Source organism: Nesoenas mayeri, assembly GCF_963082525.1.
Source record: "Nesoenas mayeri genome assembly, chromosome: 5".
NCBI lineage: Eukaryota > Metazoa > Chordata > Aves > Columbiformes > Columbidae > Nesoenas > Nesoenas mayeri.
This window is the reverse complement of record NC_137548.1, coordinates 39,885,893-39,900,927: the sequence shown is the minus strand read 5'-3', so window position 1 is coordinate 39,900,927 and position 15,035 is coordinate 39,885,893. Positions and strand designations below refer to the sequence as shown.

General features: G+C 41.9%; 2 protein-coding genes across 2 annotated transcripts in view; one reads left to right on the top strand and one right to left on the bottom strand.

Moving 5' to 3' along the window:
• The window catches only part of STARD9 (StAR related lipid transfer domain containing 9), a gene marked incomplete at both ends in the record, with an annotated part of 107,682 nt that extends 100,871 nt beyond the window's left edge, over nucleotides 1–6,811 (top strand). Inside the window, 10 exons of the mRNA XM_080345740.1 lie at nucleotides 534–731; nucleotides 1,512–1,695; nucleotides 2,841–2,987; nucleotides 3,532–3,637; nucleotides 4,240–4,382; nucleotides 4,959–5,023; nucleotides 5,112–5,317; nucleotides 5,673–5,752; nucleotides 6,152–6,310; nucleotides 6,710–6,811. Of these exons, the coding sequence (XP_080201866.1) occupies nucleotides 534–731; nucleotides 1,512–1,695; nucleotides 2,841–2,987; nucleotides 3,532–3,637; nucleotides 4,240–4,382; nucleotides 4,959–5,023; nucleotides 5,112–5,317; nucleotides 5,673–5,752; nucleotides 6,152–6,310; nucleotides 6,710–6,811 (1,390 nt within the window). The remainder of the gene's footprint in view (nucleotides 1–533; nucleotides 732–1,511; nucleotides 1,696–2,840; nucleotides 2,988–3,531; nucleotides 3,638–4,239; nucleotides 4,383–4,958; nucleotides 5,024–5,111; nucleotides 5,318–5,672; nucleotides 5,753–6,151; nucleotides 6,311–6,709) is intronic.
• A 6,228-nt stretch (nucleotides 6,812–13,039) lies between these two features.
• Nucleotides 13,040–15,035, bottom strand: part of CDAN1 (codanin 1) — a gene marked incomplete at its 3' end in the record, with an annotated part of 37,376 nt that continues 35,380 nt past the window's right edge. Inside the window, exons 27-28 of the mRNA XM_080345440.1 lie at nucleotides 14,194–14,301; nucleotides 13,040–13,165 (exon numbers count right to left, since the gene is read on the bottom strand). Of these exons, the coding sequence (XP_080201566.1) occupies nucleotides 13,040–13,165; nucleotides 14,194–14,301 (234 nt within the window). The remainder of the gene's footprint in view (nucleotides 13,166–14,193; nucleotides 14,302–15,035) is intronic.

Sequence of the window (15,035 nt, the reverse complement as noted above, 5' to 3'; positions counted from 1 at the left end):
GATCATGTCTACCTGGTGATCATGGGAAGATGTTTCACTGATGTATTGCAATGTAAGAATAATTGGTACACCGTGTTTATGGGAAGATCTCATTCATGCTTCTGTGAATAAATGCTGATGTATGAATATACAAATGAAATTTTAAAACCCTATAAATATACAAAATAAATTATGTAAAAATCAAGATCACGGATTCTTGCATTATAGAACTCAGTTTAGGAAGCTGTTGTAACAAAAAAAATTCTAGGAGTAGCTACATTAATCTCTGTCCTTGATTTGCCTCTCGGCCACAGCAAGCAGTAACCAAGACCCTCTTATGCATTCCCTGCTCTTATAAAAGCAGTGGGCCTGTAGAATTTCTGCATCATCTGTCGGCATGTGGCCAAAGGCATATTTGCCAGGGGAGTGTATGGTATTAGATTCCCATGAATTTTACATTACAAAGCTATGTAATATTTAAGTGTTTTTCAAAAAAATAGAAAATTTAACTTTTCAGGGTGCATTTTATCACTCTGATGATGTTTCTTTGACAGACACATGAGGACTATTGAAACTCTGAGGAAGGAGAGAGAAAAGAGGCTTCAAAGATACCAAAGAAGCCGAAGTCTGAGTCCTCAAAAGCATTTGAGTCTGTTGCAGACGCTGGATGCAAGTCGGAGGGATCCAGATCTCCCCAGCAGGCGCCGGGAATATCTACAACAGCTGAGGAGGGATGTGGTGGAAAATACCAGGTGGGGCATCAGAAACCTCGCTTTTGGCCTCATGTGCATTAACAGTGGTAACCGTGGATGCACATTAATGGTTCTTATTGTCACCTGAGCCTTCTGAGGCAGAATTCTTAATCCCAATGCAGAAGTGTTAAACTTGGGGATAGAAAGTGCTTTCAGGAAAAATGTGTGCCTGGTTTTAGAAAAGATTAATTAAAACCTTCTGTCTAGTTTGTTTTACTTCATAACATATGCCTGATTTATTTTATATGCATGGTTTATGGGGAGAGACAAGTCTTGACTCATTATAGACCAGTCTGCCATTTTACTCCTTTGCTAACTTAACTATTTTACATGTCTTTTAAGTAAGTTTCATTCTAAATATCAAAAATGTTCTGCAACCCTTCACCATTTAGAACTTGAGTTTCTCATTCCCCCACCACATCCCCTAAATGGCTTTTGCTTGCTCTGTGGAAGGGCAGGAGACGGTTATTTTCCCAACACAATTATTTTGCATGTGATATGCCCAAGCACTAACCACAGATCATATGGAGAGCTGACTTAGGAACCAGTGCAATCGCTGGAGGAATCTCAGTGGTGAACCAGTCTGAATAATTTTCCAAGGTTAATATCTGTGGAGCCTTTAACGAGCAAAGAGAAACCTTTAGCATGGCGAGTTTTACTTGCTTTTGTGGCAAATTTTCCTGTTCCACATTGAAAGATGATTTTCTCATGGTATTGTGTCAGGTGACCTGATTTCCAGTAATTCCGTGTGTGTTTTCCCGAACTTACCTGCCCTTATAGAGTTCAAGAACCAAAAAGAAGAAGCATTCAGCACCCTTCAGACATTGAACTGTTGCTCCGAGACTACCAGAGGGCACGAGAGGAAACCAAATCTGAAATTGCACGAGCTAGAGACAAGCTTCGGGAGAGAGCTGAGCAAGAAAAGAAGCGTATACGGGAGCAAATATTTTCTCAGTTACAGAAGGTGAGCATTGCAGAGGAAACTCTCACGCATTATTCACATGAATGTATTTTTTTAAAAGAAACTCTTCCACGCTTTAATCATTTTCCTGTTTGATACACATCAGTCTAGAAAAAACCAAAGAATTACATGCCCAGTCTATGGAGGCATTTGGCATTTTGCTAAGGTAAACTGAGTTTATTTCAGTATGTACTTTAACACAAAGGCCTTATTATTATTTTCTTTTTTTTTTTTTTCTGTTTTCCTTTAGATTGCCCTCCATATGTTTATTTGTCCAGTACTTTGGGTTTTTATTTCCCCACTTTGATACCCATCTTGCACAAGTCCAAGTGTGTGTATTTTTCTCCCAGATGCAAGGACAGTACCTTCTTAGGATGTGTCTGTTCTGCCCAGTTTTCTACTACACTTTTATGCAGTAACCTTTGCCACTGCATACGTATGTGGTGCAAAATGTGGTGAACACTTGCTTTATTAGTCTGTACCCTTTAAGGCACCTGGAATTCTGGCACCTCCACCAGATGACTGGATCTTACCGCATCTGCTGCTGTGTTTTTCTTGTGAAATGCAGATGTACTTTACCCGAGTTGGAAAATCAAACTTAAAACTGCCCTTGAAAGTATAAACACTCTTGAAGTTCTCAGTATTTCCTTATTATGATGTAATTTTCAGTTCATCTTCTGGGCTGGCATTGAGTAGTTGCACTGGTTAAAGTAAAATCTTCAGTCTTTAACAACTACATTTGACCAGCAAGTCGAGTCAGGGGCTACTCAAGAAGGTAAACACGACTGAAGAGAGATCCTTTTTAAAACTTCTTTTTTTCCCCTTAAAAACATTGTCTTGGTTTGATAGCCTGGACTCTCATATATGAAGAATAACAACAGCAGAAGCTGCATTTTCCCGCACTGCCAGGTTTTACAGGGTGATTTGGTCTATGGCTTATATGATCTTAGTCTTTCAAAGGAGCCTGCTTATTTAATACTTTCTGTATGGCAACAGCTTCTGTCCTGTCAACACTCCTGCAAAGAAACTAGGACTTCTTTAGGTTATTCCTCTTTGATCTTTCAGTGCAGTTATTGATTTGACCAGCTGTTGTGCACGGTAAGTTTTGTGTGGCGTTTTTATTTGTAATACTGTGATACCCGTTACAGGAAGAAGCAAGGCTGAAGACCCTTGCAAGTACAAGCACTTTGTGTACAGACTCCAGCCTCAGCCTCTCCTCTGGCCCAACATCTGGTTACAACAGCAGCAATACTGCTACGTACACTGCAAGTAACCTCAGCAGCCAGGACCAGCAGGTGAGAAACAAGTGGACTGTGAGACCGATGTCTCCTGACGCTTGAGCAATAACAGAGATATTGTAAGAACAGAAACCTTTTTGAGAAGGTTTGTATTCAGTCACAACTACCAAGCAGGACAAGTCTGTGTTGTTTTGTTTTGCCTTTTTTTAAAAAAAACTCATAGATAAAAAGCAGATAAGTCTTACTATGGCCAGTAATGCCACTGTCATGTTTTATAAACTAGCCTTTTCTTGTGATAAAGCAGAATCTGATATTCTCACTGTGCCTCCCTCAATGATGTACATTGACTTAAGAGTTTGTGTGTGTGAATATGACCTTTCCTGAAGTTACTTTTTGGAGTACATACCTGTGTTAGCTCCTCACACTTGATTTGCTAAATTTCCAGAGTTGGGTTAGCATTTCATAACCATAGGAAAGTCAGAGGAGTTGCCTTATCATAGAGGAGCTTCCAACCCTGTAAGGCAGATTTGCTACAAATGTTCTACTTGCTATTTTTCCCAGTTTAACCAAAAGCTCCCACTTCTCCTCCCTCTTAAACCAGGTTTCTTCTGGAAATGCTTCACTTTCAAAAGATTCACGAGGTCGGTCAGCTGTCAGAAATAGTCAGCTTTATGTATTGGAGCAACTACAGAAGGATTCAACATTTGGTAAGTAAACATACGTCTGCTTATGTTTGAGTTGTATCTCAAGCCAAATGAGATTTGTCATTTATGCAAATCGAAATCTAATTTGATTCTAGATATTTACATTACATGATTTCAGAAGAAAAAAAAAAAAACACCAGTAGCCAGAGCTTGCTTAGAATTTCTTGAAAAAATGAATGGTGATTTGGTTCCTCTGAAGTTGGGTCTTTTGATGTAATAACATTGAAGTACAGTGTTCTGAGGGGTTGAGGATAATGCTTCTAATGAACCATGGAAGCGGGGGTAGGATGGCACCTTTGTGGGGGGCCAGTGCCTAAGGCTGCAACGAGTATAGGCTTGTATATGCAAGTTCCTGTTTTTAATCTTCAAGACTGATGTTGCCTATTCTTTACTTATATGTGGTAATAACTGTTAAACTTGAATAATGGGAGATGTAGCTGCAGTGTAATTGCCAATATACAGATTGTCTAGACAAGGAATGTTACCAGTCCTTCCTCAGGATCAGGTGGGTTGGCTGCTCCAATGGAGGGTTTAAGTGCCCACAACTGCAGAACATTGGTGGTATTTTTTTTTTAATTCCCCTACTGTTTTTTTGTTTCCTGCAGAAGCTGTCAGAACTCAGCCACCACTTCCTTCCAGTAGCATCAGCTGTAGGTTCACTCATGGATTAACTATTTCCGTCAGCTCCTCTTCAACAAAAGGATACCAAGATTTATCCAAACATATCTTGGCTAATGCTACCACTGAGGTACGTAAATAAGCAGAGTTAGTTTTCACTTACTTCTATACCTTCTACTGGAAGTTGTAGCAAAAACCTGTGGGATGAACCTTGTTGTTCCACATGGCCAACAGTCACCCATGCAGCAGTTACAGAGACACAGTGAGCAATTATGAATGGTAGGGGAAGTGAGCCAGGCTGCACCTGTGGGGTTCCAAGAGCCTCTTGCTTGTTAGCTGAAATGTCTGAGTGAAGCTGGTGTCCTCTAGTGTCTGAGGACTCCTATAGTGCATGGCAAGATGTAAGTGTGCAGTTAGAAGGAAAAAATACCAGCTTTGTGTTTCCTGTCAGGGAGAATCACTTCAGCATCATTTGGAGATATGTGCTCCCCCCATCTCCTGTTTTCTCACAATAGTTTAAGCTAGTATACAGGCTTAGGCTTATATATATATCTCCTCCTTCAGCACAGCAAGCCAGTAAGGATTACTAGCACTGTAAAACTATTTGCAGTAAAGACAGCTTAGTAGTTTGAGTAGAAGACAGTGTAGCCACACGTCAAAGCTGAACACAATTTAAAGTTTTCACAACTTTCTCCAACCTGTACAGGTAATGGCTGCATGCTCTCACAACCTGAGGAATCTCTACACATGCCAAGCAGCAGCTGGTTGGAAGTAAGTTTATGGCAGGTCTTTATAATGGGAGGCCTTTTTATGTACATGGCCCTCTGGTCTGCAAATACCTTTCGTTTGTCTTTGACAGATATCAATGTACAGAAAAAGAGGTGCTGGTTTACTACAAAGTCTTCCCTTCAGCAACAAGGCATGGGTTTCTGGGAGCAGGAGTGATAGAAAGACCTCTCCCCTGTGTGTGGGGACTTGTGAGAGATCCTGGCAAAAGGCATCTATACGACAGAACTATCAACACAGCTCGAATACACAAGAAGGTGACCAGCCATATTCAGCTGGGTGAGTATCAACACAAACAGCTGGACACCACTGTCATAAGGTACTTTCTCAGCCAGTTTTGCAAGACTTTTCCAAAGTAAGGATAATATTAAACACATCTCACTGCAGAAGTACAGCTACAGAGAGTGGTTTCAAAGTCAAAATAAATCTTAAGTGGCTTGAAGAAGCATCTTAAAAACAGATTACCACGTTTACTAGAGCTCTGCTCTTAGGCAACAAGAAGTCCAAATAAAATAGGCATGTGTATTTAAGGGGTGGGTGAAAACTGTGACACATTGTAGTTCTCAAAGTCTAATTCCGCCCCCCTTTTTTGTTTGTTTGTTTGTTTTTGGTTTTGGGTGTTTTTTTTCCACAGTGTATTTAGTGACCGATACCTCCCTATGTTACCTGAAGCAACCCCGGGATTTCTGCTGCATTACTGTAGAAGCCAAAGAGGTAAAGTGAACATTCTCCCTGAAGCAGTGGAGTAATTGTTCTGAGCTCATGGTTCAAGGACAAAGGAGAGAGGAAGGGAAGGCCCTGCTCATATCTCCAGCAGTGACACTGTCACAGGAAGAGAAGCCCTGCTGATATGACACAAGTGACTTATGTATAGAACCCTCTTGCGAATGACAATCATCAACCAAAGCCCCATTAGGCAGTAACGCAAGTGTTAACACAGTATATTCTGGTTACAAACATGACAGATGATGACAAAAAATATAAATAACAAATAAAATGAAAAATATTACTACTTATTAAAAAAGCTCTTTTAAGTAATATGAGATATATGCCTCATGGCAAACAAAGAAAACGTTACTATATTCATTGTTATCTTTCCATTGTCATACGCAGGAGAACTTGTCTGTCTTGGCTGTTCAGTCTGTCTATGATGCATCCATGCCTCACCCTTGCAAAGAAGTGGTGAGAGGGGAGATTTTGCCAAGTGCTTGGATACTTGAACCTGATGTAGTGAATGGAAGAGATATCACCAGAGTTATTTACATGGCACAGGTAAGATTTTGCTGTGTGTCCAACTGCGAGTACAAAAAGCCATTACATTTATCAGAACACTTAAGAGCTGCTCCATGAAGTTTATGAAGTGACCATACAAGACAAGTCCACTTCATGCTGTTACCTGGCATGATGTAGAGTAATGCAGAGAGAATCTGATCAGGTGTGTGCTTGAGCACATCACACCTGCTGAAAGTAACATCAAATAGCAAAGCTTTGAAAGCCTACGGAGAACTGGAAAGGAAAAGATACAAATGACACAGTAATGACAGCACTTGGCTGTAAACAACTTCTGTGTGTAACATATACCTGCGATATTGCAGTTATTCCAGGCTGGGGAAGTGTTTTGTTCAAAACCAGGTACAAATGCCAATGTGGCCTTTCTTCTAACTCCTGCAGGTGGACCTTGGTGCTCCAGCTATCCCTGCAAGGCTCCTGAGTTCCATGGCAAAGCGACAGCCTCTGGTGATCGCTCGCCTGGCGCACTTCCTTGCTAGTTAGTGTTTGGTACAAACCTGGACACTTAACAGCAGCTGAACATCTGCAAAGAGCCACGAGCATCTGTAAGGGTAATGTAAATGCCAGCTCATGAGACAGACACAATCAAGTCTCACTTATGGAGCCAAGCTGCTAACACTGGGCTATACAGAAGTATAGTTACAAAAAGGATCATTGATTTTAACCAACATTGCTCAGAAGAAACCCAGCGAGTTTTTATGGGGAACTTGTCCTCCTGGACACAGCTGTGTAGATAAATCACATAACTTAGCTAGCTGGCTGTACTTCCCCTTGAGAAGGGAAGGTAAAACAGCATGATATCCACTAGTGCTCCTACACCCTGGATAGATTATTCTCACGTAATTGGCTGACTGCGTGCAGCCAGCATACGGTGTTTCAGATCGCCACTAGACTATGCAGCATCAGTGGAAACCACCACACCTCAGGACACAGTTTTACTGCACTGCAGAACTAGGTGCTTTGAAATAAAGAAACCAAACTGACAGCTGTAAACAGCAACATCATTAATAGGGATTAGTACTGAGTAATCAGCTTGTTTCTAGAATTTAAATCCTGCAAGTAAGAGTAGCTCCAGCATTTTTCCACAAAGGCTTTTTCCGTCAGCCCTTCTACACTTTTACCAAAATGTATTGAGGGTTGAAAATAGAGCCTGGTCCTCATCTTATTGCACTTGCTAGTAACGTGACCAGCTGCCTCACCGCAGTGAATACAGACTCTTCCCATTCAGTTACCTCATGGTATTTCTGCTGAGCTTAGTCCAGCAATCCTGCTGTCAGGCTTTACATGTTTGTCCAACACACTGCCTAGTTTGATCACGTATTCCTAAAATAAAGCAAAACAACAAGCAACTCTGATATCTGAATAACTTCATTTAGTCTTCAGCACAAGAGTAAAGAATCACTTTAGGTATCTTATATCAGCAATAAAAGCTGCTATGATATGCTTTCTTCAGCTCAAAAAAGCCCACGTTGTTCAAGAAGCTGTTGCACTTTAAATCTGTCAAGTGAGACATGTATTGAAGCATCCACTGTACCAGTGTCAGCATCTGCTACTTTAACACAGTTCCTTTCAGTAAAAGATGCATTTCCCCAGCACACAGTGACCTTAGCTGCACTTCTTACCTTTGAGTGCAAGAGCCAAGATCTACTTTTATTATATCTTTGCACAGGTGTAATTTTGGCTCCCAGCTTCTATGTTACTACTTCCTGTTACTAATATATTGTTTTAAAAGACAACAGCTATTTTAAATTGATATTTAAGAAAATAGCAGTTTTGAGACATACCAGCCCAAGGCTTTTTTTCCCCCCCATAAACTGTACCAGGTAGAATAACAAAAATGTTTCACTTACTTCAAATTTGCTTTGTTTTATCTTTAGATGGTCATGGTTACAATCTTAACACCAATATATGGCTGTTGTCTTTTGGTGAGGCTCAGCCTTTTCTTAAAAGCCTGCCAAACTGAGTCATGGCATGGTTCACTTCAAGTGTCATGCATCATCCATAGCCCCTCCAGGGGGAAAAAAAAAAGGCAACCCCTCACAAAGTTTTCTGCAACTGAGTGAAAAGACAGATTTCCAGATTTGCAACCTTTCATACAGTCCCCACCTTTTTGTGGAAACCAAGAAAGGAAGAGCGAAGGCGGCAGTACAGAAAAGCCCTAGAAAAAATGAGCAGAACCGGCAGCCCGGTGCATTGGCTCTGTCCCCAGAGCTGCTTCCGTGGGTTGCCGGAGGAGGCAGGGGAGATCTTCATAACATCCACAAGGGATTTGCTCAGTGCTTTGCTTTTTTTCCCTTTTATTTTGGACATGGCACTAGTGATAAAGCAGTTTTTGTAGGAAAACCATCTAGGGGGACTCCTATTGATCAATGATTCCAGTGCCTATGAAGGATAATGTCTTATTGTACAGTGCATCAGATGTTTATTTTTATATATACATAAGATTTTTTTCTATGTTTACAAATTAAGTTATTTATATATGCTTGTTTTGAGGCGTTTTTATATGCTATCAAAGCTAAGTTTTATTTTTATTGGTATTGAATTAATGTAATTTTTTTTAATACAACCTTCAATTGATACTAAAAAGCCTATTTATATGAATGTTTTCTTTTGCAAATATAACATTTTATGGTACCCGTTAATGTACGGCATTGGTTTGCTTGGAAGGAAGAAATCAAAACCCAGCTGATACCTAATTTGTTAATCTACAATGGGCAAAACCCAACTTCCTGTAAGTTACTGCTGAGCAGTAGATGTTCCACCCAATTGTATTGTACCACCTACTGTCGCATCTCTGCTCTTAATCAAGATTGCTATTTTCATATCCACAATAAATGGTATTTTCTACACAGGAAAACATGCTCCACATTGTTTTGCTTCAGACAAGATACCCAGCTATGGAACTGTGCTGGATGGAGAAATAACATAAAGGCTAGTATGTGATAAAAGTCTCCTACTGAACCTGCAGAGGAATGTGCGTGGAATATGAATTTGTGGCATAAGAGTCAAGAAGCCAGTCACTGCTTAAATTTGGTTTCTGTGACACAGTGCCTTATCCAAGCAAAGGGTTTTTTTTTTTTTGGTTGGTTTTGAAACCAGGCACTGGCTGAGGCTGCTTCCTGAGTCCAGCCATTTTTCCTCATTTTCTTTTGCAAATTGTGAGTTTGCAGTAGGAAAGACAGATAGAAGGAAGGTCACAAACTCTGACCTGGCTTGCTGTGAGCTCTCTACTCCCCACCACTCTCCTCCTCACAGAACCTCTGGAACCACACAGGGACCAGGCCCAGCACCTGAAGCACTCACAGAATCACAGAATGTTTGGGATTGGAAGGGACCTCAAAAGATCACCCAGTCCAATCCCCCTGCTGGAGCAGGAACACCTAGATGAGGTTACACAGGAAGGCATCCAGGCGGCTTTTGAATATCTCCAGAGGAGACTCCACAACCTCCCTGGGCAGCCTGTTCCAGTGCTCTGTCACCCTCACTGAGAAGAAATTTCTTCTCATATGTAAAGTGGAACCTCTTGTGTTCCAGTTTGAACCCATTACCCCTTATCTTACCATTGGTTGTCACTGAGAAGAGCCTGGCTCCGTCCTCATGACATTCACCCTTTATATATTTATAAACATTAATAAGGTCACCCCTCAGGCTCCTCCAAGCTAAAGAGACCCAGCTCCCTCAGCCTTTCCTCATACGGGAGATGCTCCACTCCCTTAATCATCTTTGTTGCCCTGCACTGGACTCTCTCCAGCAGTTCCCTGTCCTTCTGGAACTGAGGGGCCCAGAACTGGACACAATATTCCAGGTGTGGTCTCACCAGGGCGGAGTAGAGGGGAAGGAGAACCTCTCTTGATCTACTAACCACCCCCCTTCTAATACACCCCAGGATGCCATTGGCCTTCCTGGCCACAAGGGCCCAGTGCTGGCTCACGGTCATCCTGTTGTACACCTGCACCCCCAGGTCCCTTTCCCCTACACTGCTCTCCAACAGGTCATTCCCCAACTTATACTGGAACCTGGCGTTGTTCCTGCCCAGATGCAGGACTCTACACTTGCCCTTGTTATATTTCATTAAATCTTTCCCCACCCAACTCTCCAGCCTGTCCAGATCCTGCTGGATGGCAGCACAGCCTCCTGGCCTGTCAGCCACTCCTCCCAGCTTGGTGTCATCAGCAAACTTGCTGACAGTACACACTATTCCCTCATCCAAGTCATTGAGGAATACATTGAATAGTACTGGTCCCAGTAGCGACCCTTGAGGCACTCCACTAGATACAGGCCTCCAACTAGACTCTGCCCCACTGACCACACCTCTCTGACTTCTTTCCTGCAGCCAGTTCATAGTCCACCTCGCTACCTGATTGTCCAGACCACACTGTCAAATTTAGCTGTGAGGATGCTGTGGGAGACTCATATCCAGAGGAGCTCATTGGGATTGCACGGAGTCACACGCCCTCACGAGAGTGGTCCCACTGCCGAGTCTCCCTAGGCAGAAACAGTGAGCTCTACAACTGTTCTTAAGGTTTAGTTACCAAGTCAGGTGTCTGGCTTTGCAGAGCAACCAAGGCTGAGTACCATGCGATGCCCAAGAACTAGAGTAACTGCGTTAAGACACAAGAACACACAAACAGAGGTGTTTCTTACCTGCTGGTTCCCACTGTAGAACTCCCTTCTGCCCAACAGGGCACACCTGTGGTCTCTGGAAGTAGCAAACTGCTCCTGGGGCTTGATCACCTTTTAAATAAAAATTTCCAAGCATGTTGTGTTAGAGAAGAATAATTCAGGTGTGTAGATGCCATGAAAACAGCTGTGGCCATGGGATCTATGCAAACAGTTTTACAATATCGAAGTGACTTCCAGAGCTGGGATGACCTTTTTAAAAATAATGAATTCCAGCTTCTTCCCCCTTCCACCAATAGCACCTCTCTTATCTAATAAAATTATGTTATATTTCAGTACAAGCAGAGAAGCATGAGGCTGGACAGGAGAGGTTACTATGCTTTCTTGCTTTGTGGCAAGGCACCTTTTTTGTACTTTGGCCCAGTACAAAGAGGTTATATAACAGCTTGAACACAGAACAGGTAATTTAATCATATTTATTGTGACGAACAATAACTTTGAATGAGATCTGCAGCAATTTGCCATGTAATACTCAGCCTCAGGGAGCAGGTATGTTACAATATGGTGTACTTGCTATTTCAGTTTGTATTACCATGTCCTTGCTGCATACCCAGCATGGCTGCTTCTAGGGACTCTCTGCTACAAGCACATCAGAAAACCCCTCAAATAAGGCATGCACATGGAACACGTCCAAACTTTCAATGCAGTGCTTAGTAACCAACAAAAAGCTCAGTACAGTTCAGACACTGCTGCACCTCTATGGTTTCACTCTCTGTAGCCAATATATTTTAATAGAAGCCACAGTTCTACCTAATTAGGTCTGTTCGTGGTTTTTCTTAAATCACCGACTCCAAGGTGTTACCTTTTTCACCCTCTTATACAAGGAAGAGCTAACTTAATGAGCAAGCTGAAAAGCCCTGGCCTTCACATGTTTTTCTTGCATAACATAAAATTTGATATCTGAAAACAAAACAAAAAGCTGCACTAATAGGACAATCCTAGACAAAAGGAAATCATATCCTCACTGCTACAGGGGGGAAGAAAAAACATCCCGTAAGACAGCTATAATGAGCACCTAGTTATATTGTGCCAGCCACCAGCAGTCCCTACCACAAACCACAGTTCAAGGAAATACTTGGGGTGGGTGAAGAGGACGTCACCCCCTTGGTGATGAGCCACCTGCAGGGACAGGAAACAGCCCCTGTTCTCCACAAGGATTCCTTTCCACACTCACTCGCTGGGGCTGGCACAGGGATTTTTCACAACTTTGGTGTCTGCTCTTCCAAGGCTGTAGTTTTCTCACTGCAGCACTTCCTGTCTGATAAACGCAAACTCAAGGCAAGAAGGATTATAAAAAAGTTAATAGCAGTCAGATGCCGTTTATGTTCACATAATATAACAGTGTCTTAAAAATACTTTCTTCAATAAAAAATATAAACAGATATTTTCTCCCTTATTTCTATTTAAATCCCCAGGAAATTACAAGTTGCATTTCCAACAAGAGATGGAAAAACACTTCAGCGTCTACATCATTTAAGAATAATGCCATCAATGTTCTGGGGTATATATTTAATATGGTTTAACTTTTAAAATGAGTCTTAAAAAAATTAAGATCAAACCTTCAAAATTGAGCTTACAATGAAAAATAAATACAGGTTCATCTCTATGTCATACAGGTTCACCTTTTCCCTTCTCTGACAGGATGAGAAACCACATTAGGTTAAGAGACGGCCACCAGGAGACCGTCTCTCTGATCACGAAGTAACTTGTCCACTTGAATCGATTCCTGGGTTGAGTCACAGCCTGTTGCTGTGCAAATACAAGTGTCTGAGTGTATAAAATGGCTGCTCTGAGCCACAATCAAGGTGCTTAAAGTACTTTTGACCTGGAGATGCACTGGCTGATGTAAATCCTTCAGCAGAGTCAGCACAGCAAAATGTCCGTGAACAGCAAGACCAGTGCAGGTTTGGCACAGTGTGACCTGTTATCTGCAGTACGCTCCCAGCAAAGAGCTCCCAACGCACTCAGAAACACCAGAAATGCCGTTTGCATCTTCATTTGTAATTTCTGTCCACAGAAACTCCGCCTCCACTAACTCTGTGCTGTCACGGTACCTAGAGATTGTCTGGTCAGCTCACAGGGGCTAGTCCTGAGCTCTTCTTTATGATGTTCTGATATAAATACTCTGGACAGTATTTCCAGTTCTTTTAAGAAGTCCTGCAACAGATACAAACCAGAGAAGCCTTATTAACAAATGTCAACCAAGAGGCTTAATTTTTCTAGTAAAGAATTCTACAAGGTTAAACATGTTGTTAATTATTTTGCAAGTGCGGAAGCCTGGTCAAGCTACAAAATTGATTGCAAAGATCAATCAACGTTCAGTTTCCCCTCTAATCTCCACACCCTTCTCAGAAATGATCACTGCCCCAATTTAAAATGCTTAAACATCTCTGATACGCAAACGCTCACCAGCCTTAAAATACTGCCAATTTCTATCAAGGAATCACAGAATGTTAGGGATTGGAAGGGCCCCAAAAGATCATCTAGTTCAATCCCCCTGCTGGAGCAGGAACACCTAGATGAGGTTACACAGGAATGTGTCTGGGCGGGTTTTGAATGTCTCCAGAGGAGAAGACTCCACAACCTCCCTGGGCAGCCTGTTCCAGTGTCTGTCACCCTCACTGAGAATAAGTTTCTTCTCATATTTAAGTGGAACCTCTTGTGTTCCAGTTCGTACCAACTGCCCCTTGTCCTATCATTGGTTGTCACCGAGAAGAGCCTGGCTCCATCCTTGTGACCCTCATGTTAGGTGGTTTCCTACATTTTGACTCTGGCTAGAACAGTCTGACTCCTCTCACATGCTGGGGGTAGCAGGCAAAGAGGTTTAAATGCAAGTCTGGTCAGTTAAGACCCTTCCCACCATGTCATTATCAGCTACAGCACAGCAAACACATTCAGGGTAGAACTGGTAACTTGGCCAGCTGGTCTCCACACTGGTTTACAATTTTATTGGAAATGTTTCCACTGTGTGGGTAATGCTGGGTTTCACACAAGTACACAGTTCTGCCACATGCTAGTAACAGTAAACAAGCTTATTGGAAACCAGTCCTGCTGCCGTATTAAGTGGGAACTATACATAGGGAAGGTTACGGGCTTCATCTACATTAAAGAGAATACAAGGATTGACTGTTAATGTAGATTTACGTTTTATTTCACTTATTTTTCACACACATCCAATTACTTACTGAGGGCCAAGGGAGCTCTTTGAGGCTATGCAAGCAACTCTCTATTTCGCTTGTTCTCATTAGTTCATGTTCTACAAGACCATGAAGCATGAAAAGGAACAAATCCCACTGCAGAAGAGAAAAAAAAAATTAAAAAATCAACAACTCAAAGAAATGGGGTTTTAGGTTTTGTTGTTGTTGTTGTTTTTTTATCCTTATACAATTTGTTTTTCTTGGATCAGAATGTAGAGAAAAGGAGCAAAAGGACAAAGCACGTTATCTATCTGGGTATGGCAATGAAGGACACCAAAGAGCAACATCCAAAATGAGTGAATAAAATTCCTTTAATTCATAAATTGTATCCTACCACAAAGTCTCAAAATGTCTAATTCTCAGTTTTCCATACACACCAAGTATTTAATTCCTGGATGTTCAAGAACAGCTTGAAAAATTATTTTCCTACCTTCCAAAATAAGCTGGTTTTAGCCTGCAACTAAACAGGGTGATTTTTCCACTTCATAGCTGGGGATCTTATAACACAAATACGCATGCGAAAATGAAAGGTGATAAATGACACGGATGCAACCAATTACAAAGTCGTGTGTTTAAGTCTTCATAAGCTCCCAAGCCAAACGGGCTATTTTGCTGTTTGTTCCTAAATGTAACTGTGTGCACCAGACAGGTATCAAACACTGACCAGTGCTACACAGGCCTCTCTTTCTCCAGCCCTGCAGAAACAAGGCCGGCTAACAGCAGACCAAACCCTGCTGGCCTCCTTCACACGAGCAATCAGTGAACACCACGGGCAGGCAGAGCTCTTACATCCATATCTCATATCAGGCAGGATAACTGGCAGCTCCATA